Source organism: Oryctolagus cuniculus, chromosome 4 (genome assembly GCF_964237555.1).
Source record: "Oryctolagus cuniculus chromosome 4, mOryCun1.1, whole genome shotgun sequence".
NCBI classification, from domain to species: domain Eukaryota; kingdom Metazoa; phylum Chordata; class Mammalia; order Lagomorpha; family Leporidae; genus Oryctolagus; species Oryctolagus cuniculus.
In genome coordinates, this window is record NC_091435.1 from 52,664,651 (window position 1) to 52,686,568 (window position 21,918).

At 35.2% G+C, this 21,918-nt stretch overlaps 1 protein-coding gene across 1 annotated transcript; it reads left to right on the top strand.

The window, feature by feature from the left end:
* Positions 1 to 5,888: 5,888 nt before the first annotated feature.
* On the top strand, positions 5,889 to 6,812 carry LOC100357081 (olfactory receptor 5AC2-like). The gene has a single exon (XM_008267073.3). It carries the CDS (start codon positions 5,892 to 5,894, stop codon positions 6,810 to 6,812), a length of 921 nt encoding a protein of 306 aa, XP_008265295.2. The 5' UTR covers positions 5,889 to 5,891.
* The last annotated feature ends 15,106 nt before the right edge of the window (positions 6,813 to 21,918 follow it).

Below are 21,918 nucleotides of genomic sequence, written 5' to 3' on the forward strand. Positions count from 1 at the left end.
TTTGTTTTCGGAAGAAAATAAAAAGTTGTAAAAATAATAGTTGGAAATGGGCATATGAGAATATTGTGAATATTTTCTCCCATTCTGTTGGTTGCCTCTTCACTTACCTGAATATTTCCTTTGCAGTGCAGAATCTTCTCAATTTGATGTAATCCCACTTGTCAATTTGGGCTTTGATTGACTGTGCTTCTGGAGTCTTTTCCAAGAAATCTTTGCCTATGCCTTGCAGAGTTTCCCCAATGTCCTCCTCTAGCAATCTGGTGGTATCAGGTCATAGATTTAGATCCTTGATCCATTTTGAGTTGATTTTTTGTATAAGGTGTAAGGTAGGTATCTTGTTTCATACTTTTGCACTTGGAGATCCAATTTTTCTAGCACCATTTGTTGAAGAGGCTGAACTTACTCCAGGGATTGATTTTAGCTTCTGTGTTAGAGAGTAGTTGGTTCTAAATGTGTGGATTGATTTCTAGTGCGTCTATTCTGTTCCATTAGTCTACACTGATTTTTAAACAAAAATTTATAGTCTAAATATCTTCCTATGATTTTAAGTTAAGTATAACTTATATTTTAATTCGGGAAATTAATACCCTTAGTAGAGAGAGATTTTATTTTTTTAGGTAGTTATGGCTTTTCATGAAGCATAATACAGGTATCAAAAAACACATAGAAAGTGGTAGGCAGTTGATAAATGATTTTTCACATTTATGGTCAATACTTTTTGAAAAGTTTCCAAGAATATGTAGTAGTAAAAGGAAAGTCTCTTCAATAAAGGGTACTAGGAAAATTTTTAATCCATATACAGAAGGATAAAATTTCATTGTATCTCACCATATACAAAAATGCACTAAAATAATTAATGACTGAAATCTAAGGCTGAATCTTGTGAGACTTCTAAAGGAAACAGAAGAAAATTTATGACATTGGTCTGGACGATGATTTTTTAGATGAGATTCCTAAAACACAAACAAAACAAAAATTAGACAAAAGAGTTGTATCAAATGAAAAACCTTCTGAACAGTAGAGGAAGCAACTGAGTGAAGAAATAATCTATAGATTGAAAGAAAGTATTTGCAAGCTGTGCATCTGATAAGGTTTTAATGTCCAAATATATACAGGAACTCAGGTTAATATCAAGATAACAAATAAACTCATTACAAAATGAGTAAAGGACCTAAGTAGAAATTATTCAGAGGAAGACATACTAGTGGTTAATACATATATGAAAAAATGCTCAATATTAGCAATTATTATGGGAATACAAATTGAAAGTACGGTGAGATACCTCACATATGTTTACACACAAAAGACAAGGGTAACAAATGTTGATGAGGATGTGGAGAATGGGAGCCCTGGTACTGTTAGTAGACATCTAAATTAGTATCTTCATTATGAAAAATAGTTTGGAGGTTCCTCAAAAAACTTAAAAGAGAATTACCATATGATCTAGTTACCCAAATTCTCTCTCTATATACAAAGGATTTGAAATTAATACCATAAAGACATATCTTCACTCCTAGTAGTGTTGCAGCATTACTCACAACAGTCAAGTTATAGAAGCAACCTAAGAGCTCATGAATAGATAAAAATATGGCATATATTCATGAAAAAATACTACAAAAAGGAAGGTAAGTCTGTCATTTGCTACAGAATGATGGACCTGAAGATGTTATACTAACTGCAATAACCCAGGCACAGAATGATAAATACTGCATGTTCTCACATAACTGTGGAACTGGAAAAATTGAATTTGTAGAAGCAGAGAGCAAAAAAAAGTTAGCAGAGTCTTGCTATTAAGGGGGGATGGAAAGATGTTGATTAAAGTGTGCAAAGATTCAGATAGGAGGAATAAATTTTGTGAGATCTCTTACATTGCATGGTGACTAAGTTGGCAATAGTGTATTGTACACACATAACATCGCTTTTTATTGCCTAATATGTATAATTATGATTTGTCAATTTATAATAAGAAATTCTATAAAATATACTTCCTTGTAAAGTTTTACATTTTCCCCATATGTATGTCAAACATTGTTATGAAACATAAAATTATACACATGTTCATGTGTGTGTATTTTGTTAATGTAATATAATTTTGCTAATGTAAACTTTAGGAAGTGAGAGAGTTAACATTTTGTAGCATAAAATAAATGATGCAATTTCTGATAATGTAAACTTTAGGAAATAAAGTGTTTCAAATTTTGTAGTATAAAATGGAGCAATTCCCTTGTAGATTACAGATTTGTAAAAAGATCTTTAACAATGTGAACACATTTGGAAATATTATCTTCAATTCCAGGAACTTATAATTATAGACATTTATGGAATATTCTGCAGTAAGAAAAATACCACAAATGTAAGTCATATTGTTAAAGTGAGTTTATGAAAAATTATGGGTAGCAGGTACATAATATTGTTTTTAAAAATACTTGTATATACAAATATACATGAATATAAATTCATACATGGTCAAAGGGTGGAAGAAACATGTGCCAAATGTTAACATATTCATCAACGATGAAGGAGGTTATAACAATTTATTTTCTTTGTACTTTTCTCTATTCTCATTTTCCTAATTTTTTTTCTAAATATTTGGTTAGAGTGAACTATGTAAAATTTGCTGTTTTCTATGTCAAACTAGTTGCATAATGGCAATATCATGGTTGAATCAGAATTTTTCTCAGTGAGAGAATTGATCTATAAAAACTATTACATCAATGGTAGAAGTGAAATTCTCATGATGTAGGTTTACAGAAACAAGATATTATTGGAATATTGAATAATTGTCCAAAAGACTAAACATGTTCACACACAGTTTATAGAGTCATCAAAAATATTTTCCCCATGGAGTAAGTTATGCTTCCAATTACTCGGAGTCAGATTTACATGGTTGGTACTAGCAGCAGAAATCTCAATGCAATAGATGCTTTCCTTTAAAAAAATATGATTATAATACCTTTGTTTTCAGAAGAAAGAAAAAAAGCTATGAAAAGAATAATTACTATAGGTTTGTTAAAAGTGATTTGTTGATTAGTCTACAATGCCCAGTAGATGACTTTATCCTACAGGGAATATTTTGGTGGTATTGAGGGAATTTTAACTTCCCAAGCAGGATGAAGATGGGAAGAAATAAATATTATTTCCTTTGAACTGTGTTTCTTAAAAAAAGTTAACATGGGCAGAACATGATTTTGACATATAATTCTTATACCTTAGGAGTTGGTTTAGCTTATGGCATCAGTGCATCTTATAGGAACTAGGTGAGAGTATAAACCCAATTGTTATCTTTTTTAAAATAAAAAGTTATTTCAGTATCATGATTCTCATGAACTCTCAAAATATGTGATTTTTTTTTCCAGTGATTTACCTACCAAACAGAATACAAAGAAATTTTGAATTGGAAAGACAGATTAAAAAATTTTGTCCAATCCCTCTGAGCCTTTATGGATGCAACACTATATATTCGTAGAAGGAAGATTTGGACTAAAGAGATCAATTATAGTTTATAGGCTTAACCACTATGCTATGTTGCCTAGCAAATGCAGAGAGAATTCACATTCTCACTTTGTTTAGAGATGCATCTTGGAAAATCTAAAGCTTTAAAAACGAGAACTTTAAATATGGTTGGTGTCATGGCTTAGAAATAATCACTTAATTTTGAGATATATATGAGATTTAAAGCTTCTGAAATGCTACATTTTTGGTAACATTTTCCTTGGGTAGGGTAATGAATTACGTACGGACTCTATTTGTATTTTGTTAGTGCCTTTATAGTCTTTAAACAGTAAAATTTATTTTGACCTGAAGTCGGGAAACCTCCCAGAATTAGGATGATTTTTCCAGTAAAGAAGTAGAGATACGGAGTTTTTAGGAGAGTCTATACTTTCTTCCTCATCTGTTTTTTGTTTTAGATAGTACTTCTTAGAAAGGCACATAGAAGCGGTTGATTAAGCCATGTTTCATCCTCATGTTGTTCTTGGTATGATAAATAAGGATATTCTGTGCTTCAGGCGATTGGACAGTAGTGGGCTTACTTTATGATTACTGAAAACATTACTTCTGTGGTAGTTCATTTGCATGTCTGATAAAAACCTCAATTAACTTACTCTTTTTCTGTTTAACAACTGTTTCTGAGAATAACTGTCTTCCACGGAATAGCTTGTTTATCTAAGGGGAAGAACCCTAGATATTTTTGTTTCTAAAGTATCTAGTTCTTCTATATGATATTACTGGTCCAAGATTATTCTTTTCAGAGATGCATTTTTTAGCCCAATCTTCTTCAGTTTTCCATATTCTCTTTTTTTGGGGGTTTAGCAGATACTTTAAGAAATTTAGTTATGGTCCGGCACAGTCTTGAGGAGTGAATAATCTAGATACATCTATACAGAAGTGGTGATTTGATTATAGAAGTAAAAATAAGGATTGGCATGACAACCTTTGGCTGAACTTGTCATTAAAACCAAGGAGTTGTGAATCCAGGATTTGTAAATATATTCTTGAATGGTTAAATACTTATATCAGCTATTTCTAAGTGAGTAGCTCTTGTTTTAGATCTCCAAGGGAGGAATTTAAATTCATAAAACATATTTTATACCTAGAATTATGTATGATTTATCATTAAAGGAAGGTATTGTGTTCATGTTGATTTAAATTCTCTCTCCTTTTTCCCATGGTTTCCAGAGATCCAACCTTTTCACTTACTTCCTAGGCTTTTAATACTCAAAACATATTTGTAGTTTGTTTTGTTTTATGCTTTGCCTATCTCCATGTAAGTCATTGCTTATTAGTGTGTGTGGTTCAACTTTTCTCCTCTTTGATTTGCTATTCAAACAAAATTTTTGATTTTTACCATTTAAACTTAAATCAGATTTTCAAAAATGCTGCACGTTTTTTCATTGTGACATCTTTTGAAGCGAGTCTTCCCACTTTGACCTTCATAATCTCACTCAAATGGAGTGGGGATAGAAAAATGACAGCAATCTCATAGAATTCTGTACCTTAGAAATATTAAAAGATAGTTAACTGGATAATATTCTACATTGGCATGATGAGTGATAATTCTTGGATCTATTTCATATATGAAACAAGCTACTAATGTAAGTGTATATGTGAGTTTTCCTCTGTTAAATGGAAGTTATTTTAGCAACATGGCAGTATCACTCAAGTTATAAGTTCTATGTATGACTGAGATAAGAATGATGACAATCTAACTTGGGAGGTGCTAAATAAATATTTGTTAACTAAGTCAACTAATGATTTTGTTTATATATGACTTTATCGAGGAATATATCTAAAAGTCTATTACAAATTTGGTGTGCTTGATGATGGTATAATGAAGTAATACAATGGTTTCTCTAGATAGAAAACAGAAGAAATAGAATTTTGGCTTATTGTGTTATTGCTTGACCCATTAATGTCTTTGGAAGAAAGAATAATATATATCACTAATATCACAGAGTCCATTTTCTGTTCAGATAAAAGATATGAACAAGTTGCAGAAAAACTAAGAAGACTCTTTTGAGCTTGAATCAGAGTTGCTTTAGTAGATTTTATTGTAAAATATATTTTGTATTTTTCATTGTGACCTATGTATAAAATAATGTCATATATTTAATTTATGCTGTTTCTGGTTGATAAGTTATTGGGCCAAGTAGATTGATTACTATAGCCTCTCTACTTCCTTTCAGAGAATTACATATTTAAAAAAAATTATATGTCAAAATTATTTATAAAATGCTTCATATATTCAGATGATTTCTTGAAAAAAAGACTGTACTAGACGGTCAAGGAACTTCTGAAACACGGGATTGCGACGTTGTATTTTATATGAATATTGATAGTTTTGTTTTTCTTTACTTACTCTCTCATTGCAGTGATCAATCTGAGTGGATGCGATGGAGATTAATCAGACATTGGTGACTGAATTTATTCTCAAAGGACTAACAGACAGCACAGAGCTGGAAGTGCCCCTGTTCCTGGTATTCTTGTTGATTTATGTCACCACCATGGTGGGCAACCTCGGACTGGTCTTTCTCATCTGGAAGGACCCCCATCTTCACACGCCCATGTACTTTTTCCTTGGCAGCTTAGCCTTTGCAGATGCTTGTACCTCATCCTCTGTGACCCCGAGGCTGCTCGTCAATATCTTAGACAATGGCCAAATGATATCACTCTTTGAATGCATGGCCCAATATTATTTTTTTGGTTCCAGTGCAACCACAGAATGTTTTCTTCTGGTGGTGATGGCCTATGACCGCTATGTTGCTATATGTAATCCTTTGCTTTATCTAGTGGTGATGTCCAACAGACTCTGTGCTTCATTGATAAGTATGTCATATGCAATTGGTTTTCTGCATCCTATAATTCATGTAGGATTATTGTTTAGATTAACTTTCTGTCGGTTCAATGTAATAGATCATTTTTATTGTGAAATCTTGCCACTGTATACACTTGCTTGCACTGATCCATCTATCAATGCATTAGTAGTTTTCATCTTTGCTGCTTTCATACAAGCTATCACTTTTTTGACCATCGTGGTCTCTTATGTCTGTGTCCTCTTTGCCATCCTGAAGAAGAAGTCTGAGAAGGGCAGAAGCAAAGCCTTCTCCACGTGCAGTGCCCACCTGCTCTCTGTCTCTTTGTTCTATGGCACTCTCTTCATCATGTATGTCCGTCCTGGGTCTGGCCCAGAGAAACATCAGGATAAAATGTATTCACTGTTCTACACAATTATAATTCCCCTGCTAAACCCTTTTATTTACAGCCTAAGAAACAAAGAAGTTTTGGGTGCACTGAAAAAAGTGATAACTAAATAAATATGTTCTTGGAAACTTTTATTATCTTTCCATTTCACCCCTTGTTCAAATAACCATGTCCTTTGTTTTGCACATGGTAAGGCCCTATAGATGTTGTAAAATGAATGAATAAAAAACACTTAGTCTGGATATGGTTGTTTAGGTTATAAGTTATGATAATCAAAATAATCAATGAGCACTGTAAGGACAGGCTCCAATTACCTGTTGTTTTCAATCTATACTCAAGGATAAACTGAAGGTGAAATAACCAAACTGCTGAGTCTCTATTAACACAAACGAACTCCAGCATTTCCAGATCCACTATTTTATTTTTCCCTATTTTTATTATTTATTTTAAAATTTTAATTATTTTTTTAAGACTCAATATGGTTTGTAGATACAGTTCTAAGAATATCATGATATTCCCTTCCTCCCTGTCTCTATCCCCCTTTCCCTCTCCCATCCTCCTCCTTTTCTGACTTTTTTTTGTTTTTGAAATAAAATATTTTAAATTTGCATTACAGCAAAAAGGCTTAATACTTAACTGAATGAGAAGTTTAACAAATATAAAGCAAAAAGACCCTAGTTTAGTGAGAATATAGACAATGGCTATAAATAATAATTGAAAGGAAAAATGACAGTTTAGTCCATATATAGTACATTTTAAAGTAATCATGGATCATTGAAACTATAGTAGCACAGCTTTCTTAACCATTGGTTTGGCAATGGTATAAAACAAAGTTTCACAAAACTGTATTTGACTATACTTGCCGCAATACCCTTCCTTCCTTCCTTCCTTCCTTCCTTTCCATCTTTCCATCCTTCCTCCCTTCCCTCTCTCTATTCTTTCTTTCTTTCTTTCTTTCTTTCTTTCTTTCTTTCTTTCTCTCTCTCTCTCTCTCTCTCTCTCTCTCTCTCTTTCTATCTCCCACATATATAGGAGAGCAAGCAGTATTTGTCTTTCTGTGTCTGGCTTATTTCACTCAACATGATGTCCTCCAGTTGCATTCATTTTGCTGAAAATAGTAGAATTTCATTCTTTTTTTTAACAGCTGAATAACATTGCATTGTGCATATTTACCATATTTTCTTTATCCATTCATCTGATGATGTACACCATGGTTGATTCCAAATTTTGGTTATTGTGAACAGTGCTGCTATAAACATGGTGGTGCAGGTATCTCTTTGATACAATGTGCTTATGTCTTTTGGGTAAATACCCAGTAGTGGTATTGCTGGATCATATGGCAAGTTTATTTCTAGCTTTTTAAAAAATTTCCACTGTTTTCTACAGTGGCTGCACTAATATACATTCTCACCAACAGTCAGATATACTTATTTTAAAATCCTGTTGAATTTGTATTCTTTTGAAAGGAGACTCTGTGTGTGAACACTGTATTTAAAATATATTCATGGCCTCCTAAATATTTCCTGAGCATGGTGTTTTTAACACCTTCCGGTATATCTGGATAATTATTCTAACAATACATCAAGTAAAATAATATTATTTGCTCCAATATGATAATGCCTGTATTTTAAAATGTTTAAAGTAAGTATCCTGTAAATTTCAAAAGTAATTTTGAAAGTAAATTTTATTGAATTATTGAAAGATAATAAAATATTTTTCTGCAATATTATTGGAAAAGTTCTGAGATCTTACAAAATTTTACCCTTGAATTTATTTGATAACATTGCTGAGTACCTTGTTCCTGACACACAAATATCAACTGACTATATTTTTCTCCAGAATTGACAACTATGTAAAGTAGCAGACATGTTTGATCAATGCTTAGTAAATAATTTATGTTGATTTTTTTTCCTTATTCAAATTCTGTATTTTTTTCTGTCTCACTAGTTTGGGAGTTTATATACTTTGGCTTCCTGATTTTATTACACATTGCCTTGTTACTATGTAAATAAGGGAAATCATTTTTCCTCCAATACATGCTGCATTTCTCCCATCTCCTGCCTACCTCTCTCTCTCTCTCTCTCTCTCTCTATTTTTAATATTGAGTTGTAAAATCTAAAGCTCAAGATGGGATAAACTGGCTCATAGCTTAGTTTTTTGGTACTTGAGTCCTGCTTGGTGGGCTCCATTTTAAGCAAATTCTTCAGTGTGATGGCAGAATCTTTATGAAAACTCCTGACTACATCTTTTCCCAGCATGTCCAGTAGCACAGCCTTCTGATTATTTTTAATGTGCTATGAAGACTGATTTGCCTTAACCATGTGATTGCTAAAGGTCAGTAATTAGTATTTAGACTTTCCATACTTCTATATCATCTTTATTTAAAGAAAAATCCCTACTGATTTGCAGTGTGGCCCAGACAGTGGAGAAGTACATTCTGTATGCTTCTTTCTGCCAGACTCACCATCACAGGATTTTCACCTTCACAATCTTCCCAGAGAAATGTAATCACTGGTGGTTCCATTGTTCATGGGGACAGCATTTTTTTTTTTTTGCAAATAACAGACAATGAAAATTTTTCTTTTCCTGTTCTCTGAGGTGAGCAAATCTGCTAATTGACTTATCAGCAAATTATATATAACCTTAAGAACACACACACACAAACACACAATAGACTTGGGGAACTGATTTTCCTGTCTTTCCATCTGCAATTGGAGGCCTTAAACTTGCAATAAATTGGATAAATTTATTGCATGTGTTTTTCATTGCTTCTGATACAAACCACCATACACATAGTGGCTTCAGAGTCCGATATGGATCTTAGCGGAATTGGAACCAAGGTGGATGCTGGACTACATCCCTTTCTGGAGGCTGCAGGAGAGCCTCTGTTTCCTCTCCTTTTCCAGCTTCCAGAGGCTGCCTGAATTTTTGGGCTCTTGAGCTCCTTCTGCTTCAAAGCCAGCTCTGTTGCATTGCTCTGTCACAACTGTCTTGTCACAACTTCCTTTGATTCTGCCTCCTCTACCTTTTTCTACTCTATGGCCCCTTATGGTAACATAATACAGGGTGATCTTTCTATTCAAAATCACATCTGAAACATTAATTCCCCCTTTCCAGGCAACCTAACATATTCTTAGGTTCTGGAGATTAGATCATGGGCATCTGGGTGTGTGTGGATGGGGCAGCATTATTCTGTCATAGGTAGCCTTAGAAAATAGAGATTTTTATCTAGATTACCTATTCCTTAATGAATTAAGAAACTAAGCTTGGTAGGCTTATTATCACACACTTCTCTATCCTGTAAATAAACTATGCCTATTAGCCTGAGAATTGCTTCTTTGTGATACAAGGAGGATATTAAATAAAAAAGTAAAAATAAATTTGTTTTTTTTTTTTTTTCTCATCCAAGTATTGAGGGGGAAAAAGGATAAGGAGACAGACAAAAAAGGGAAGCAGGCAGATGATTGTTCTATGTTTGTCCTGCCAGGCTCAGATCTAGAGATGGAGGGAGATGTAGACAGTTTTTCTGAAGAGTAAGGGAAGTGAACCTTGTTTAAGAGTGTAACAAGGAAATACTGGTCTTCCCTGTACTGCTCTGGATATTAGACAGAGGTGGACTTGAAGTCTGGTCTCTCACTCTTGCCATGTGTTGCCATGAGACCAAAAGCACTTGTGGTATCATTGAGGAAATTGCTTACACTGTGTATCTTAATCACTTGAATTTTCAAAATATTTTAATTTGCTCTTATTTATTTCTCACTGAACCCAGATATTTATTTCTTATGTTATACCCTGCTATTTAATATCCCTTGGACCAATCCTTCAATACTCTTATCTTACCTCTTAAGAAAAACAAAACTATGGATGATTGCAGATATTTGTATAAGATTTTAGTCATAAATTCAATTTTTATTCCAGTAGTGCTTAACTCAAACACCCTTTTAGTAAATGTATTAATTGAATCCAAATGGTTTACAGTTGTGAGCTTGTATTTCACATTCTTTAGCATTGCTGTGAAGAAGAAGAACAAGTATTTGTTCCCTTTGGTTTGATAATAATCTTGAATACTCTTGTATGGAATCCTCTCACTGATTTACCAAGGTTCCCTTATACAGTTCAAACACTTAAAGAAACCCTTCAGTTTCCTAACAATTCTATTCATGCTGGTCTCCACAACAACCCTTACAGGTCATTACTGATAAGGGTAGACAATTACACACTTTGTAAAATCGAGGTATCTATTGACAGTTGTGCTACCCTTGCTAGAATGTAATATAACATCTACAAGGGATATGTGGCTATTGATGTGGATAACCATACTTCCCCTCTTCCCACACTCAATCTCCTTCCTTCCTTTCTTTTTTTAATTTTTGCAGAAAACATAGCTTCAATCCACTCTATAATTTGGCTTAATGCACCACTAACCATAATATTTACAAGTAAAAACCTAGAAGGATTACATTTCCACAAGTGTATAAACAAGGGCTAAAAACTACAATCAAATCATATGATGTATTTTTAACAATTACTTTTACATTTTAGATCTAAACCTATATCCTTCGTATATAAGGTAAATAAAAAGCTCCTAAATTATTTATATATACCTTGATTTTGTTAGATACTCTTTTGGTTTACATTAAAATTATATAAGTACAGTCAATATATTCTTATACTGGCTTTCTTCTTTTGAGTAATGATTTACCAAATCTCTGTCACATTATTGTCTCCTAAATTACTTAAGAAAGAAATATCTACAGATGTAAGGTAGCTGCCTAACATTACAGACTTTCACACAATTAGCAAAAGATGACAGAATAGTCCAGCAAATCAATGGGTTGAAATAGTATGTTTGTGGGCTGGCATTGAGGCATAGTGGGTTATTCTGCCACCTGTGACACCAGCATCCCATATTGGTGCTGGTTCGAGACTCGGCTGTTCCACTTCTGATTTGGCTCCTTGCTAATGCTCTTGGGAAAGCAGTGGAAGGTGTCCCAAGTCCTGTGGCATGTTGCACCCATGTGGGAGACATGGAAGAAGCTCCAGTCTCCTGGCCTTGGCCTAGCCCAGCCTGAGCTGTTGTGCCCATATTGGGAGTGAACCAGCAGATGGATGATCTCTCTCTCTCTCTCTCTCTCTCTCTCTCTCTCTTTCTCTCCTCCTCCCTTTCTCTCTGTAATTCTGCCTTTCAAATAATAAACCTTTAAAAAAATGAAATACTGTTTTTGTTTATGCCACATTCCTATGTATATTTGAATCTTATTTGTTGAGCACTCTATTTTATTGCATGTATACTCTTCTCTACTTTCATGCGATTATTATGCTAGTGTCTTGATGTTTTGAATATTATAGCTTTTTAAAATTAAAAAAATTATTTGTTATACAAATTTCATGTATTTCATAAATACAGATTAAGGAACATAATGATACTTCCTAATCTACTCTCACTCCTGCCATGCTCCCATCCTACTTCATCTTCCCTCTCTAATTCCTAATTGTAACTATTGCTAAAATCTATTTTCAGTTTGTTTTATGCTCCTAAGATTAACCCTATACTAAGTAAAGAGTTCAACAAATAGTATGAAGAAAAAAAAACATTGTTCCTCAACAGTAGAGACAAGGGCTAATAACAATCATCAAATCTCAAAATGTTAATTTCACTCCAAAAGATTACATTTTAAGTAATCTATTAGTTACCATAGAGCAGGAAAACATATGGTATCTGTCTTTTTGGGACTGGCTTATTTCACTAAGTGAAATGGATTTCAGTTGCAAAAGAGAGGATTTTTTTTTTTAATCATTGAGTATGACTCTGTAGTGTATATATGCTGTAATTTCTTTACCCAGTCCCCGGTTGATGGACATCCAGGTTGATTCCATATCTTAATTATTGTGAATTGAGCTGCAATAAACATAGGGGTACAGATAACTCTGATTTTATTTTGTTTGGGCAAATTACCAGGAGTGGGATGGTTGGGTCATATGGTAGGTCTATATTTAGATTTCTGAGGTATCACCATTCTGTCTTCCACAATGGGTGTACTAGCTTGCATTCCCACCATCAGTGGATTAGGGTCCCTTTCCCCCCACATACTCACCAGCATTTATTGTTCTCTCATTTCTGTATAAGAGCCATTCTAAATAGAGTGAGTTGAAACCTCATTGTGGTTTTGATTTGCATTTCCCTGATGGCTAGTGATCCTGAACATTTTTTCATTTGTCTTTTGGCCATTTGAATGTCCTCTTTTGAAAAATGCCTGTTCAAGTCCTTTGCTCATTTCTTAAATGGATTGTTTGTTTTATTGGTGTTGAGTTTTATGAGCTCTTTACAGATTCTGGCCATTAACCCTGTATCAATTGAATAGAATACAAATATTTTCTCCCATTCTGTCAGTTGCCTCTTCAGTTTGCTGAGTGTTTCTTTTACAGTGCAGAAGCATCTCAATTTGATGTAATCCCATTTGTCAATTTTGGTTTCGATTGCCTATGCTTCTGGAGTCTTTTCCAAGAAGTTTTTTTGCCTATGCCAATGTCTTGCAGAGTTTTACCAATGTTCTCTAACAATTTGATGGTATCAGGTCATAGATTTATATCCTTAATCCATGTTGAGAGGATTTTTTTATTTTTCTTTCTTATTTTTTTAACTTTTATTCAATGAATATGAATTTCCAAAGTACAGCTTATGGATTACAATGGCTTCCCCCCCCCCAACTTCCCTCCCACCCACAACTCTCCCCTTTCCCACTCCCTCTCACCTTCCATTCACATCAAGATTCATTTTCAATTCTCTTTATATACAGAAGATCAGTTTAGCATATATTAAGTAAAGGTTTTAACAGTTTGCACCCACATAGAAACACAAAGTAAAAAATACTGTTTGAGTACTAGTTATAGCATTAAATCACACTGTACAGCACACTAAGGACAGAGATCCTACATGAGGAGTAATTGCACAGTGACTCCTATTGTTGACTTAACAAATTGACACTCTTGTTTATGGCATCAGTAATTATCCTAGGCTCTTGTCATGAGCTGCCAAGGCTATGGAAGCCTTTTGAGTTCACCGACTCTGATCATATTTAGACAAGGTCACAGTCAAAGTGGAAGTTCTTTCCTCCCTTCAGAGAAAGGTACCTCCTTCTTTGATGACCTGTTCTTTCCACTGAGATCTCACTCGTGGAGATCCTTCATTTAGGTCATTTTTTTTTTTTTTTTTTGCCAGAGTGTCTTGGCTTTCCATGTCTGAAATACTCTCATGGGCTTTTCAGCCAGATCCACATGCCTTAAGGGCCGATTCTGAGACCAGAGTGCTGTTTAGGACATCTGCCATTCTATGAGTCTGCTGTGTATCTCACTTCCCATGTTGGATCGTTCTCTCCCTTTTTTATTCTATCAGTTAGTATTTGCAGACACTAGTCTTGTTTATGTGCTCCCTTTGGCTCTTAGTCCTATCATTATGATCAATTGTGAACAGAAATTGATCACTTGGACTAGTGAGCTGGCATTGGTACATGCCACCTTGATGGGATTGAATTGGAATCCTCTGGTATGTTTCTAACTCTACCTTTTGGGGCAAGTCAGCTGTCCCAAATTGTACATCTATGTTGAGAGGATTTTTGTGTAAGGTAAGGTAGGGGTCTAGTTTCATACTTCTTCATGTGGAGATCCAGTTTCCCCAGCACCATTTGTTGAAGAGATTGTTGTCACTCCAGGTATTGATTTATGCTCCGTTGTCAAGATAAATTCATGATAGATGCATGGATTGCTTTCTGGAGTGTTCATTCTGTTCATTTGGTGTACATGCCTGTTTTTGTGCCAGTACCAGGTTGCTTTGATGATAACTGTCCTGTAGTATGTCTTGAAATCTTTTGAAATGTTTCCAGCTTTCTTTTGTTGTGTAAGATTGCTTAAGCTGTTTAGGGTCTTTTGTGTTTACATATGAAACACAAAATTTTAGAATTATTTTTTCTAGATCTGAGAAGAATGTCTATATTTTGATTGGTATCACATTGAATCTGTAAAAAGCTTTTAGTAGTACAGACAAATTGATGATATTAATTCTTCCAGTCCACCATAATGGAATATTTTTCCATTTTTTGTGTCTTCTATTTTTTCTTTTATGTGTTGTAACTTTCTTTGTACAGATCTTTGATTGACTTGTTTAAATTTATTGCAAAGTCTTTAATTTTTTTGTAGTTTGTTTAAGTACAGTGCATGATGTTTGCACAACTATGAATTTGGTTAATGATACATTCTCTTAGAATGTGTCTATCTTTAAGCATCACATTACTGTGCTTTATAAAACAACTTAATCAATATCAGTTTTTACAGTTATCTGTTTAGTTGTGACACAGTATGTAGTGTACAAATTAGTTCTTGAAGTATACCAATAAGGGAAGTCAATTTAAATTGGGAACAAATATATGATAAACAAAATCTTCTGTTTACTACTTGGCATACTATAAAACTGAATTCTTAAGCATCAGAGAATATTAGAAAAGCCTTTGGAGCAGTTAGCTCCTGTCTGAAGAAGTAGCCTTGGGTCAATATCCAATGTGGAAAAATCAGTGAGAAGAGACTGGTCCACAGATAGTTCTTTATATGCAGAGAAGTTTGTGCAAAGGGAGTTGTCCATTCAATGTAAACCTATTTAGGACTTATAGGTTTACAAATAAAGCTTTCTAGATAAAGCTGAGTTTTGTGACTAAGGTATTTCTTGTGTCCAAGCTGTTATTTCAGCCTTGAGAGTGATCATGTTGATTTTTATCACTCACTCACACACACACACACACTCACACAAAACCTAAAACACTTAATAAGGTGTCTTGAGAATGGCAATCATCTGAGATTTGAAATACTCAGCGGAAACTTATAAATGTTTGATGATAAAAAATTAGATAACTGCTTCACAAAATAACTTTCCAGTTTTCATATGAGGAGTAATGGGCATTATTAATTAAAAAAATTCCATCAGTCCTCAAGTCTCAGCTACTCTAAATGAGGGCTAGGCTGATAAGAAGAAGCTTCAATTCAAGGTTCAAATAAACAGATTATTGATCAACTCACATGCAGAAGTCTTTCAATCCTTATAAAACTTGATTCAGGTTGGGATCTTGACATCTGAGTAACTAGTTGCTTCTTCCACGTGTGTTTCATCAATGCTAGGATATGTCATCCAGTTGTAATGAATCAATGGCAGTCATCCACTGAATCCCAAAATATATTTGGAAATGACTAGTTTTCAATCTGCAACACAAGTACTGTCAAATTCTTATTATTAACTTCAGAAACCATCTCATTGCTAATACACAGGCATTTCTTTTTTTTTTTTAACCTTTTTTACAATTCTTTTAATTTTAATTTTAGGTCTCACATATAAGGGAGAACATGGGGTATTTGACTTTTTATGTCTAGCTTATTTCACTCAACATCATGCCATCCAGTTGCATCCGATTTGCTGCAAATGGTAGAGTTTCATTCTTTTTTATAGCTAAATATTACATTGTGTATATATATTTTTAATCCAGTCTTCTAATGATGAACTCTGGTTGTTTCCCAATTTTGGCTACTGTGAACAACACTGCTATAAACGTGGTGATGCAGGTATATCTTTGGTACAATGTTTTCATGTCCTTTGGATATACACCTAGTATTGGAACTGCGGGATTATATGGCAAGTCTATTTCTAGCTTTTTAAGAAATCTCCACACTGTTTTCCACATTAGCTAACCTAATTTACATTCCCACCAACAATGTGTAAGTACTGCCCTTTTTCCACATCCTTATCAGCATTTGTTATTCTCTGTGTTTTGGATTTTAGCCATTCTGACAGGGGTGTTGTGATATCTCACTGTGGTTTTGATATGAAATGCAGTGGCTAGTGATGTTGAACATTTTTTTCATATATTTGTTTTCAATCTGTATTTTTTCTTTTGAGAACTGTCTATTGAGATCCTTTGCCCATTTCTTAATAGGGGTTGTAGTTTTCGTTTTTGAGTTTTTTAAGTTGTTGATATGTTTTGGATATTAATCCTTAGTCAGATATGTAGCTTGCAAATATTTGTTCCCATTCTGTTCGATGTCTCTTCACTCTATTGATATTTCCTTTGCTGTGCAGAAGCTGCTGAGTTTGATATAGTCCCATTTGTACAGTTTTGCTCAATAGAGATCTGAAACTTTTGTACAGAGTCTATTGCCTTCACTGCTTTTTATTATTTGCTACGTTTTTGAATGTGTCTCTCTAGACCCATGATCTCCTGTCTTTGCATTTAAACTTCCCATTAATGACGCACAAAAAATGTTATTCTGCTTGCTTGTATATATTTGTCCAAGGTTTGGGAAGTCATCCTTTTCTACTAAAGTATTGGGGATCCATGTTTCTCTTGGCTTCATCCCCCAAAGATTACTGGGAGTTACAGGGAAACTAAATGTCAGGATGGATTTCACCTAGTATAAAGTATCTAAGGACCAGCACTGTGGTGCAGTAGGTTAATCCTTCACCTGCAGTGCCAGCATCCCATATGGATGCCAGTTCTAGTCCTAGCTGCTTCTCTTCCTATCCAGCTCTCTGCTATGGCCTGGGAAGCAGTAGAAGATGGCCCAAGTGTATGGCCTCTGCACCTGTGTGGGAGACCTGGAAGAAGCTCCTGGCTCCTGGCTTCGTATCTGCCCAACTCCAGCCATTGTTGCCATTTCTGGAGTGGACCAGTGGATGGAAGACCTTTCTCTCTGTCTCTCCTTCTCACTGACTGTAATTCTACCTCTCAGATAAACAAATCAACCTAAATGCCCATCAACAGTAGACTGGATAAAGAAATTATGGGATATGTACTCTATAGAACACTATACAGCAGTAAAAAACAATGAAATCTGTTCATTTGCAACAAAAGCCACTGTAATCCAAAAGCTATACTTTGAAAATTTATATTTATTAAATAAAGGTAAAGAGAAATTATAAATAACTTTCTGATTATTCTGTGTTGAGAATGCTTTGTTGCTTGTGGAGTTGGTCCTGATAAATTTTGGAGCCTGCGCCTTCACATTCCTAAAAGGCTGCAGTCGCTAGTGCTGGGCCATGCTGAAGTCAGGTGCCTGGAACTCCTACTTGGTCTCCCACATGGGTTCCAGGTGCCCAAGCACTCTGACCATCTGCTGTTTGCTCAGGCCCATTAGCAGGGAGCTGGTTCAGAAGTGGAACTCATATGGGATGCTGAGGTTGCAGGTGGTGGCTTAATTTGCCTTGCTACAAGGCTGGCCATGAAATTTCTTGTTAAACCATTTTAAATGTTTTATTTAAGTCAACAAGGAGCAACCAAATTAGTAATTAATGGAGAAATTATATTGTATTGGAAGATTCCAGAGGAATTCTCTTTACTTGGAACCTCACCTTGATGTATCAAAAAAATCCTTGTAGTATGAAATATGTCTCAGATGTGGGTATCTACAATCAAATTTAAATAGTCCCTTTTGTTGAAACACATGCAGTTACTCTTTGCCATTCCTGTGGAGATCATTCTTTTCTATTTAGGTCATACTACCACTATGAACCTCCTTAGAAGTATTCATCTCTCTGAACTAAAATGAAGATTAAATTAAAATTTTCTCCATACAAATAATCTTAAGAATCCCAGATTCCTCAGAGATTGAGACACTGTGTGTTCTCCATGCCCAAATGGATTGTTCCATGGATTTTATTTAATTCCCTAATTCCATAAAAATATAGATATAATGGACCTCCTTGAAAACTCTGAAAATTCCATGCTATTTTTCCACAGGTATGGGAAAAATCAAAAGTTTGGAACCAATAAAAATTCAGATTGAATTTTCAAAATTACTTCCTATGTTGCCTCAGTACCTCTTAAAGCCTGAAACCATATTAGAGCTCATTCATATAACAGAATATTTATTTATTTATTTATTTTTAGATTTATTTATTTGACAGATAGAGTTACAGACAGTGAGAGAGAGAGATAGAGAGAGAAAGGTCTTCCTTCTGTTGGTTCACTCTTCAAATGGCCACAATGGTCGGAGCTGCACCAATCTGAAACCAGGAGCCAGGAGTTTCTCCCTGGTCTCCCATGTGGGTGCAGGGGCCCAAGCTCTTGGGCCATCCTCCACCACTATCCCAGGCCACAGCTGAGCGCAGGACTGGAAGAGGAGCAACCGGGACTAGAACCAGCACCCATATGGGATGCCAGTGCCACAGGCAGAGAATTAACCTAGTGCGCCACAGCACCAGCCCCATGAGAATATTTAATTAAAATATTTTATTATTCGTTGTATAAGTCATTTCAATGCTTCTAGCCTATGTGTTAAAAATATCAAAGAATGAGGATGGGACTCTGTTGGTCTTAGAGTCATAAGTAAAATTGTTATTTCTAGATTTCCTAAGTACCTAATCCAAACATGCTATTGGTGAACACAACTAAATCCAAATAGTCCACAGTAGTGATCTTAAGTTCCATTTTCTTAAGCATTACTTTGAAGAAGGTGAACCAATATTTGTCAATACTGAGAAAAAAATCACCAATATGCTTGGGTGGCAATATCTCGGTGATTTACTCCTTCATACCTTTTACAAGTGTTATATCAGGATTTAAAAGGCCTTCAATTTCCCAATAATTAACCCTGGTATATTATATACATGACACGCTTCTTTGTTCTTCAGTTCAAGAGAACTCCAGAAGTTGAATCGATGCATTTGACAAAATTATCTTGCCTCAGAAGAGAAACTTCAAGTCCTACAAGTAGTAATGCATAGTCTTAATCATTGTTTTTTGCACATGAAATATTTTTATCTCCAAAAAGAATAAGCACTTGTCAACATTATCCTAAACCAGTAACTAAAAGACAATTTAGAGAATTCCTGAGATTTATAGGATATTATAGGTTGTAGATATCTAATTTTTTTTAAAATTTTTTTTGAAAGAGTTACACAGAGAGAGAGAGGTCTTCCTTTTGCTGGTTCATTCTCAGATGGCCACAATAGCCAATGCTGGGCCAGATTGAAGCCAGGAGCCAAGAACTTCATCCAGATCTCCCATGTGGGCAGCAGGGGCCCAAACATTTGGGCTGCCTTCCTTTGCTTTTGTCAGGCCATTTTAAGGTAGTTGGATGAGAAGTGGAGCAACCAAAACATGGCTTGACACCTACATGGGATGCCCACATCACAGGCGTTGGCTTTAACTACCATGCCACAATGCTGGATCCTGGATTTCAATTTTTTCTATATTGTCTTTATAAACTTTATAAACTAACCTAAAATAGGACCCGGTGACCTATAAGGAAATATATACAAAAAACCTTTATTGAGCCGGCGCCGTGGCTCAATAGGCTAATCCTCCACCTTGCGGCGCCGGCACACCGGGTTCGAGTCCCGGTTGGGGCGCCAGATTCTGTCCCGGTTGCCCCTCTTCCAGGCCAGCTCTCTGCTATGGCCAGGGAGTGCAGTGGAGGATGGCCCAGGTGCTTGGGCCCTGCACCCCATGGGAGACCAGGAAAAGCACCTGGCTCCTGGCTCCTGCCAGGATCAGCGCGGTGCGCCGGCTGCAGCGGCGGCCATTGGAGGGTGAACCAACGGCAAAAAGGAAGACCTTTCTCTCTCTGTCTCTCTCTCTCACTGTCCACTCTGCCTGTCAAAAAAAAAAAAAAAAAAAAAAAACCTTTATTGAGTTTAGATGGCTTTTATAAAATTATCCCACATTAAGACTTCTTTTTTAATCTCAATCTTTCACATTCTTGGTCAATGAATGAAATTATCAGATATTAAGTGTCTTTATTCAAAAATAAGAAATAAAAAGTACAATTATGGCTTATTATGGAGGTAGCAATGGCTGCAGTTAAGACATCTCTATCAGATAAAATCTAGAGGACTTGGCAATGGTTACAATAACAGAATTAACTAATTAATTAACAGAATAAAGGGTGAAGTTCTTTTGGTAACCACATTCCTTAAGACAGGAAGCCCTAGAAGAATACTTGGTTTGGGGTGGGATAGTAGAAAATCTTTTTTTTTTTTTTAAGATTTATTTATTTATTTGAGAGTCAGAGTTGAATAGAAAGAAGAGAGGGAGAGAGAGAGAGAGAGGCCTTCCATCTGATGGTTCACTCCCCAATTGGCCGCAATGGCCAGAGCTGTGCCGATCCGAAGCCAGGAGCCAGGAGCTTCTCCCAGGTCTCCCACACGGGTGCAGGGACCCAAGGACTTGGGCCATCTTCCACTGCTATCCCAGGCCATAGCACAGAGCTGGAATGGAAGTGGAGTAGCCGGGTCTCAAACCAGTACCCATATGGGTTGCCGGCGATTCAGGCCAGGGCATTAACCCACTGTGCCACAGTGCTGGCCCCGATAGTAGAAAATCTTGATCTCAATTTTGGATATATTAATGTTTATGTACCAATGTGATTCTAAATGAAAATAAAGTTTGTTAGAGTTGACCTGTGGCATCATTAAGAGATATAAAGGAAAACAAGCTTATTCTAAACTATGTTCTGTGATGCCTTATACACTTGCCCTTACAGTGAGGTCACAGGGCTTTTATAAGACTTGTGATTGCTATAACTAGTTATGTAGGGATGATTTAAATGATTAGTTCACAATGCCCAGTAGAATAACCTTTATTTCATCCCACTGGGAATCTCTTGGGAACATTAGGGGACTTTGAATTTTTTTTTTTTTAAATTGGTTTGAAAATAGGAGAGAGCTCTATCATTCCAGTTTGGGGCTTTTGAGAATTGTTGTACAAATAATACTGGTTCATTCTGCATCCTTTATGTTACTTCCAGAAAACAAACACTTCTCCAGCTTTTCAGGAACTGGGTGAGAATTCAGAGATTTTCATAAACTTTGTCATTATAGCTGTGCAATCTGTCTGTAGGATAACAAGACATCTAAGCAAGAGAATAGATAGTACAAATTTCTTAAATCAGAAAAATCTGCAAAAAGTAAAGTCCCCATCTGAATATATTTATTTCCATCAGGATTTTTACCTTTCAGGAAACACAATTATTAGGGACCTTAAAGTAAACTTTGAGAGATGGAAAATTTAAGTCATAATAAGAATAAAACTTCAACATATTCAGTATTAATTTATTAATGTGTACCATTCTGTTAAATTGACATATGAATCATGTTGATCATATCTCGCTTATTTATATTTTTTCAGATTGAGGAATTCTAGCTTACAATTTGTATGACTAAATGTGATAAGAACTTATTAATTT